Source organism: Fragaria vesca, linkage group LG2, assembly GCF_000184155.1.
Source record: "Fragaria vesca subsp. vesca linkage group LG2, FraVesHawaii_1.0, whole genome shotgun sequence".
In the NCBI taxonomy this organism is placed as follows: Eukaryota; Viridiplantae; Streptophyta; class Magnoliopsida; order Rosales; family Rosaceae; genus Fragaria; species Fragaria vesca.
In genome coordinates, this window is record NC_020492.1 from 11,321,678 (window position 1) to 11,331,008 (window position 9,331).

At 36.4% G+C, this 9,331-nt stretch overlaps 1 protein-coding gene across 1 annotated transcript; it reads right to left on the minus strand.

Moving 5' to 3' along the window:
- Positions 1-3,149: 3,149 nt before the first annotated feature.
- Positions 3,150-8,610, minus strand: LOC101297018 (nucleolar complex protein 2 homolog). The gene is made up of 12 exons (XM_004290248.1): positions 8,095-8,610; positions 7,904-7,967; positions 7,512-7,620; positions 7,363-7,414; positions 7,160-7,260; positions 6,960-7,025; positions 5,732-6,268; positions 5,013-5,315; positions 4,519-4,842; positions 4,176-4,382; positions 3,687-3,776; positions 3,150-3,609 (listed from the first exon to the last, which is right to left on the minus strand). The coding sequence occupies exons 1-12, from the start codon at positions 8,201-8,203 to the stop codon at positions 3,511-3,513; spliced, it is 2,061 nt and encodes a 686-aa protein (XP_004290296.1). The 5' UTR covers positions 8,204-8,610; the 3' UTR covers positions 3,150-3,510.
- Positions 8,611-9,331: the final 721 nt, after the last annotated feature.

Genomic DNA, 9,331 nt, shown 5'->3' on the forward strand with positions numbered 1-9,331 from the left:
CACTCTCTCTCTCTCTCTCTCTCTCTCTCTCTCTCTCTCTCTGTCTCTCTCTCCTGTTATCTTCATAAGCATGTGGCTGTACTGATGATTACTGAATGATAGCAAAGGGAAATCTTTCTTATGAAAGAGCATCCTCATGTTTAGCTGTGATTTAATCCTAGTGTTATGCTCCTTAGGAAGGGGATTTTTGTAGAGTACTGCCTGTGCCTCTTTACGGCATGGCTGCTGCAGTCAAGCCTATTCCTATTTCTATGTCATAAAATAGGAGAGAACTTGGGGGCTTAAAGCTGCCATCAATAAAAAGCAGCCCGGTTTTTTGAGGTGATGGGAAAGAAATGAAACCTCGGATTTTGTTTCGGCTAAAGGTTAAGAATGGTTACTATGATTTAGGATGTACACTGTTGATTGGGTATTGTCTAATGACACCTTTGTGGTTTGTGAAGTTGGTCAGTCCTGTCCAACTTCTGCGGTTTGTGCAGTTGGTCAGTCCTGTCCAACTTCTGCCAGAAACGAGTGTTACCGTTGTTCCATTTTCTACAAACCATTGCTACAAGCTACTGGATGGAGCATTCCAATCTTCTGCCGTTGCTCACTTTCGCTTCCGGACTTCCATACATCGCTGCTTTCGCAATGCTATGTTCATTGAATACTGTTCTTTCTGTTTCATCTCATCACTGTTTTCGCAATGCAGTAGTGGCCTTTCTAAATCCGACCCCTGCCACTAGACTCAAAACAGGACGTCAAACAAGACGTGGTTTTAGATTGTAGGGGTGAGTTGGGAGAAATGGGGATTTCTTTTTCATATTAAATAGGGTCACCATGTTCTTAAACGTTGCCTTTGTCGCCTTTTTCATGTTTGACAAGCTTTGCCATTAGAGTGCGGGTCCTGTTATATCCTTAGCAGTGCATAAAGATTTTTTTCATCCTGTTATGAGCTCTTATGCAATAAGCTCATATTTGTTGCCAAAAGATTTTTCTGATGAGATGCATCAAATGTTTACTAAATTCTGTTGGAAAAGTAAGCCTACCGAAGAAAATTCATTTGGTCTAGGGTTCATCTCTGTCGATCAATAGAGGATGGTGGTATTGGTTTTATAGATCTATATGTTCATAATTTGGCAGTCTGGTTAGTTGATCTGCTTAAAGCTAATTTTCTGGCTCAAACCCTTATAAACTCACAAACAATGTCTCATGTTCCCGATATGGGATTTATATCTCAAATGTGGAGTTCGAGTGACCATTGGACTTCAGACGTGGATGTGGGTAACCCGCTCTAATACCATGATGAAGTAGTTTGATGTTCACATCCAAAACCAATTAACAATGGGTGGAGTAGCTCAAACTCTTATAAATTTATATAATGTCTCATATTCTCGATATGAAATTTATATCTCAACAAGACAGTAATTGTTGTTGAAAATCGGCCTAAGCGAAAGGTTTAGGGCGGCAAATTGACAATGGCGTTAATGTCTGTATATGGGAGGATCCTTGGTTTGCTCGACAGGTTTGGTATGGTCCTTCTTTACAAACTGTAAATGAGCGAATGAGGGATGGGCAGCGGTATAAGAAATTGATCCATTCTAGTTTCTCGGTTGAGGAAGCAGATTAAATTTGTGCACTACCTTTTAGCAGACATGCAGTTCCAAATCGGCTTATATGGCATTTGGATAAGAAGGGGAAGTGGTACGTATAAGATGGCTTTAGCTAATCTCCATCCTGAAGTTGTTTCGGCTTCTGGGTTTGTAACAGGTTTTCATGTGTCTAATGATAGTGTGTGTCCTCATTTAGTCCTCCGTGACGGTATTTCTATTACAATAAAGCAAAACCCTCAATAGCTTCCCCAAATTATGCTCTATTAAGACACTGAAATAACAATTATATACAAAGGTTGTTAGGAAAAAAAATATTTAAAAAGGTAATTATAAAGAACTGCTAGTGTAGTGGGACGAAACAGTATAATATTGTATAAACAAAATTAACCACTTAAAAACTTATTTTTATGCTTCTTTTACACGTGAAATGAATGGGTAAAAGCTAGGCTAATGATCAGCAACCACAAGTAATGAAGCATGTTTACCCACAATTTGGTACTCAAACTACATTACACTTTTTCATCTTTTAAGAATGTCTTGTAGTCATATGAGTTGTCTTAAGTTATATTAATATTAACCCATGTTTGGTGTTGTACGTGATCAGAGAGTAATTTGTTTGGTTTATAGTTTAGAGAAACGGTGTTATCTAAAGATGATCAATTTAAATACTCATTGTAAGTTGACTAAGTTCCCAACAAACAAACATCCACTCTCTTACGCAAAATTTCAGAGAAATTTTGAAAAATGACGATAATTTGGTCACTAGATTGATTTTTAACCATCTTTTTCTTACTCATTGATTTCTAACCAAAATAATGTTGTTGAAATCAAAAACAGAAGACAGAAAGGAGGTAGACCGTTAGATATAAGAAAAACACGTGTCATCATCAAATAAGAAGCTTAGGTAAGATGCTTAGGCAAGGTTAGGCAAAATAGAGGTTAGAAAAGGATCCGGATCCTTCACACATTCCTACACTGCTCCTTCAATCTGGTGGTATGATCTTCCCCTCATGCTATCCCTAGCATTCCATATAGATCAACTGGGTTTTAGATTGTAAGTTGTCCTTATCAATAGAACCCCCTTTATATTATCGCCTACACATTAAAAAGAAAGAAAATCTAATGACCAAGAAAGCTTTCTCATCATATTTCTGCATTTATAATGTATGTCAACAAATTCTCTAAAATTACAAGCAAAACTAATTTGCCATGGCAATGGACTAGATTTAAGTTTGATTTAGAGAACATCGGCATTACAAGTCTGTTCTGTGTAAGAGCTCTATAAGCAAAAATTGGGTACACAAAAACTGTAATTTAATATTAATAGGATCAAAATCACCTAAAATATCAGACAACTTGGCCTTCAATAGTTTCTTTTTTCTTCATCTTTCTTTCTCTTCCACCTTTGATATCAACATTGCCTTTTCTTTTCTCTGGATGTTTGCTTTTGACTCCCTCAGTTAAACTCTTATCTTGAGGCACTTGAATTTTCCTTTGTACTTTCTTCTTTACTTCCTTTGCTTCAGAGAACTGCAACAAGCAAAGGTGAGAGAGTTAAAATGATGAATTTGTAAAATACGGCTCATGTGTGAAGAGAAACTAATATGTATCAATACTATTTTCCTTATAACAATCAATATGGTTTTGACTACAAATCATGCAAAATCAGGGATACTTTACATGCCCAATAATAGCAGAATGACCATTATCTGGTGACAACAGTAGATGTGATTAAAAGCAAAAGCTTTCTTTGTTCCTTCTGCTTGCCTTACAGTTACCAATATCATTATGCAATTGCTGGACTGAATCTATAGTTAACATTCATAGCACTTACAGCCAGAGGTAATAGTCAAGGTACCACAGAATACATAGCCAGTATAAAAATTAGAAAAGGTAAAGAAGAGAAAAGATTGGTATATCACACCTTCTCATTTAGAGCAAAATTTCTAGAAGCAGCCTTGTCCATGATGCTTTTGTAATATTGTGTAAATGGAGTACTGCCATTTTGCTTTTCAAGCTGCAGGTTAACCATTTAAAAAGTTAAAGGCATGTTATGTTCATCAAATATACCAGATGTTAACTATGAGTCCAAACCTGAAGAAATAATTCTGCAGATTGCTGATCTGTTGGTGAAAAGGCTGCTTCATCTCTCTTCTTCCGAACGAATTCAATATTTTGCTCCACCTGCAGTCCAAAAATCAGAGCTTTTTTGTCACAACATAGATAACACATTATTAGCCACATCAAGCCATGAGGCAGTGCAAGCACTAATAAAAAAAAGTGCAGACATTATTTCACATATGAGATGTCCTTCAAATTTCTGTCACACAATTGAGAAATATGATGTGTCGGGATTGTTTGCTGTGCTGGGCTGTGCAAAATAATGGGCGGTACAACCTCTATTTTAATACGAGGGATTGAATATGGGATATTGGATTGCACAAGCTTCCCTAAAGCTTTAATGAACTATGGCCAACAAGCATATCTTCAACTCCGGGGGAATTTAATACATGCAGACGCTATGTCTAAGCATCAAGGAAGGGAGATCACAAATAAAAATAAATTGTTCTATGACAAATGTACCTGGTCAATGAAACGCTTCACTACACGTTTGGAACTTTCTATGGTAGTTATATCATGAAACTTCTTCAAGCAAATAAGTGGAATAGTTGCAAGATCTGGAAAAGATATATGATGGCTCCACTGAGCAAAGTGCGCTGAAAGCAGTTCGATAGCAGATAAAACACATTGTTCTCGGAAGTTCCTTGACTTTAACCAATGCTTTGGAAGCTGTGCCAAACGTTTAATGAAAATAATATTCCAAACACAACTATAATGTATTGATGATAGTTGATATTAGAAAGTTAATTGGCAAGGACAGCAACACAAATTTTAAGATATACTTCTATTTTCCTAAATTCCTAACCTTTACGGAAGATATATGGTTGAAAGCTTTTCCAGGTTTTGCTCCATCCTTGCTAATTTTATATTCTAAGATATCCAACACAAAAGAGGCAACAGGAATGAAAGTGCCACTGGAAGAGGAGAGATGATTCAACCATTGAATGCATTTGATTCTCAGAGGCAAATATCTTGGTCCAGAAAACAACACAGCCATTCCATTTATAATCTGAATGATCACAAAAAGCGATTGCTGAAGATCATAATCCTGTATATTAGCTGATATAAACATTACCCAGAGATCAATGCAACTCGTGTATTGCCAACTGCATATCTTCTTGACTGCTTCCTGCCCATAGAAAAACAAGAACAAGTTCAGGGAATGTCATCTATACACTAAGAGAACCATGGTCACTTATAACTTAAAAGCTACACATATGAACTTCTATATTGAAAGAGTATCAGCTTTATCTGTCTGAAATTAAGGATCAACCTTGCAAGACATGTAATATGTCATACCTTTTTCTTTGTATGCAGACCCTGTTGCATTATCTTAGAAAGTTGCTGGATACAAACCAATGCTTTGCTAGATGCTTTCTGAACATCGATAGAGCATAAGTCAATAATGGAACTTCTTAGAAACTGTATGTGTTGGAACAAACTAGGCTCCACAAATTGGCAATGACCAAGGTACGATTTATATGTCTTAACAAAGCAGGTGTCAAAGTAATCAGAGCGAAACAAAGAAGCCACATCTCGTATGATGAGAAAGGATTGAGATGATACAGTTCCTCTCCCTGTTGCCCACAAATGAACGGCAATCTGCATTTTTCATTTTAAAATGTTATAACACAAGAAATGGCACGAGATTGACAAAAAACAAAGATTTAGTCATGCATCACAAATATGACTGTATGTAGCACTTTAAGGTCACTCAAAATTTGTAAGATTCCCCGAGTTCCAGCTATAACTTGTCTCTTTTTACCATGCACATGCCTGTGTGGGAGAGAAACAGAGAATTTTCTAGTGTGTATTTATAGATGAATGAAGTCTGCATAAAACATGCAGAAAATGTCGATAGAAAACCCTTAAACAAATGCATGAATACTAATGTACCAACTCTGAGCATCTATTTACATAATAATATGATATCACTGCTGTTTTTAAAGAAAAATGGTTCTCAGATTGATTGATGTCTATTATATGCAATGTAAGCTTCTACTATGTTGTTAAAATACCTTGATCAGTCTGCGGAGCAAAGAAGGAAAAGCAGTAAAAAAGGTCATAGAAGCTCTGATCCGTGCCAAGGAGAAGGTCAATATCTCAGAGTCATCCACCTGATTCAGGAGAAAAAGGGTACTCCTCAGATAAGACTTTATTAGTGGCTTAAAAGTACTCCATTTGGTATTCTTCTTCAAATCCACACTCTTCTCTTTTCTGGAATCCAAACTTGGTATGCCCATTAGCCCCCTCAATGTGGTATCGGCTTCATTAAGGATGAACATCAATATCTTGCTACGGGTTTCACTATTTTGAATTCTGTGGCCTGAATAAGCATCATAGACTTTAGTTGATTCCGCTCCATAGTGGCATGCAGCACGGTACCCATTCAGTAGACAAGTAAGTGCAGACACATTTTGTTGCTCTGTGACTAGTTGACAAAAGGAATCAACAGAAGAGCTTGACAGCAACTTGCCCCAATTAAAATTCACGCCATCTACATTTTCTGGCTGCATATTATCATCACTCATCCCATCCTCATCCTCATCAGCATACTGTCACAAAGAAGTGCATCATAATGAAAAGGAAACAGAACATTAGACAGCCAAACCACATGAAATACATAATTAAGTATATAATAAACTCTAGAAATCTCTTCTTTATACAGCTACAAACACAAAAGTCGAATATCATCAACCTATACACTCACCCCAGTCTCTTCACAAACAAATAAACACCATTAAATTCCCAATATGGAAAACATGTTATGGGAGAAAGGTGCAGAAAGTTGTATCTAAAGTTAACTTCTACATTTGAGATAAATGGAACTTTTGAAGAGAGGGTAACGAAAGAGAGCATTTCTTGTGGAGAAAACCTCATCTTCCATAGCATGTATCGGTCATCGTTCTGAACATCTAAGTACTAATCACATAGACTCAGCTATCAAATATCCAAAGTTACAATATAAGAAACTCAGAAGAACCAATTGATACTTTCATGTACTAGTCTTATACACCTTTAGTTCACATTATTCTTCTGTGAAACTGCTAGGTCAGCCAATTGACAAAACTCAAACCTATTAATGAATCATGGTTGTTATACATTATGGGATTAGAAAATATAAGTCCATAGGCAGAAGTTAGACTAGAGGTCACATTAGGATGGGGGAAACATAATGTAGACTTGCCCTCGCTATCAATACTAGATATAAACAGGATGTCACTTGTCATGAGAGATAATACTTACATCTTTGTTTCTGAACTGTTCACGCTCCTTCTGATGGCTTTCCAGAAAGTTAGCAAATTCAGGATCCTGGAATGTTTCCAAGCAAACATATTAAAAACAAAAAAAACAAATATACTAAAGGTTAGGTATAAAATGAAAGAGAAAAACTAGATAGAACATGTCCTAAAACTCTACTTCAAAATCATAGAAACAACCATCACCTTTTCCTTCAATTTGTCTAGTTTTTTTGTTTTCTTCACAAGTTCTATTTGAATCTCCTCGTTCTGAATAGATAATGCACCACTACTACCATCAAGGATGCCTGCCCACGAATTTCATCAAAATGTAAAATTTAGAGTTGAAGAGAACAACATAAATTGACCTATAAACGACCAAAACAACAACAAAAGTATTGTGCTCTCACCTTCTTGAGAATTCTCAATTTCATTATCAGCAAGATGCATTTCACTAGAGACCTAATCATAAACAATAAAAAAAAAAAATCAACCAAACTAAGAAAGCAACACCAAGTGACTGAAGACTAGTTTCTAATCTATGTGTATTTTCCAATACCTCTGAAAGATACCCATCGCTGTCCGATTCATCCCCAAATGCATCACTGTCATCTTCATGGAATATTGCATCAAGAGGAGTGTTGTCTATGTATTCAACTTCAGTGTTTCTGCAAACAACTTTAAGAATTAATGTGTCTGCAGTCCTTCACATACAACAATCAGAGAATGTCATGACATTCCTAAACACATGGACTCCATTTGTTTCCACCAGAAACTACATGATTAAGTTGATACCAAAGATTTTATATTAACAACAATCTAATAACCTATTTTGTTCTCTTGCTCAAATTCAACATTGTCCTCCAAAGTTCTATCTTCCATAAACAACATATAATGCAACCGAAAAATATCTTTCAAAACCATCAAAAGGGACCATGCCCATGTTCTTACCTCCCATTAGACAACTCTACGGCGTCCTTCTTCTTCAATTCTTGACCACTATCTTTCTCATTTCCTACAACAATTGGAATGAACACATTCCCATGAGCCCAAATCACAAAACAAGACAAAAGTAAACACCAAACAACAGCCCACAGCTCCATAACATAGAAAGACCAAAGCTTTAGGGAGAAGGAGCTTACTTTTGGGGCCTCTCTTTTTGAAGGTGGACTTCAACTTGCGGTTTCTTCTCTCCACAGACTGAAGATTCTTCTTGGAGAACTTCCTGGCCTTCTTCCCCAGTTTGCCCATCTCAAACTTGAATCGAACACAACAGAAGAGATTAGGTTGGTAACAATAGGAGCTCCAAAGAGAAGCAGAGGGGCTCTAGGTCTAAAACCCTTTGCAACTAAAGCGGACGGGTTTCTGACAGATGAACTTGCTGCCTTTGTAGATGTAGTTGTCGTACAAATAAACTGACTAATTTGGAGATTGAAGTTTTTGATGGGGGAGAGAAAGAGAGAAGGAATTTGTTAACCTTGAGAGAGATTGGTCTGGGCAAATAATTATGGTCTAGGTTTCTTGTAATTGAAATGGAGGAGGAGACGGGAGAAGAAGAAAGAAAGACGAGGGTGATGAAGAACTGAAGAAGAGACCTATGTGGTCTTGGGTCCGAAGAAACCCTAAACCCTAAACCTTGGGTTAGAGTCCCTTCTCTTGCAAAATGGTGTGCATCTGTAGCGTATTTAAGCCGTATAATGGCTGGTATACCGTATTCAGTTGAAACTCAGTACCAGTACCGTATCGTCATACGCAAACCGATACGGTATATCATACCGAATACGCCATGTATCGAGTTTTCCGTATACCATCTAAGTTGGTATGGTTGGTATTCGGTTGGTTGGTTTCGACATGGCCCAAATTGTCAGCCCTAGACATGCATGCACATAATTTAGCTCTATTGACAAAACAAGGTTGGCGCATGATCTGGCATCTTGATACATTAATAAAATTTTTCAAAGTTTCCTATTTCTTTTCTTATTTCTGATTTAGCAAAATATCACAAATGATCACTCACCTTTGACCTATCACTTTACTCATTTTTTTTAATCACTTTACTTACTCACATTTCAAAAATATCACTTAATTCACTCACTTTTGGCTTTATCTCTAACTTAACTCACTGTCGTTAACTTGATCGTTAAAAGTCGTTAACATCGAGGGTATATATGTCTAAACACCAAAAAAAAATTCCAATTAGTTTTTTTTGTTTGAGGAAAAAATAAAAGAATGTTGTTTCTTCATCAAATTTTAATTCTAAGACATTTAATTTGTATTAGAAATTGCTGAATTTTTTTTAAAAATGTTGAAAATAATTTAATATATAACTTTCAAATAAGAAAAATACGCATTTTTAGTTTATTTTTTTATCACGAAGAA

Coding starts and splice junctions, on each gene's coding strand:
- LOC101297018 (XM_004290248.1), bottom strand. CDS start 8,203: ATGGGCAAACTGGGGAAGAAGGCCAGGAAGTTCTCCAAGAAGAATCTT. Junction 7,261..7,362: donor AATTGAGAATTCTCAAGAAG/GTGAGAGCACAA, acceptor ATTCGTGGGCAG/GCATCCTTGATGGTAGTAGT. Junction 6,269..6,959: donor AACAGTTCAGAAACAAAGAT/GTAAGTATTATC, acceptor TCTTTGTGACAG/TATGCTGATGAGGATGAGGA.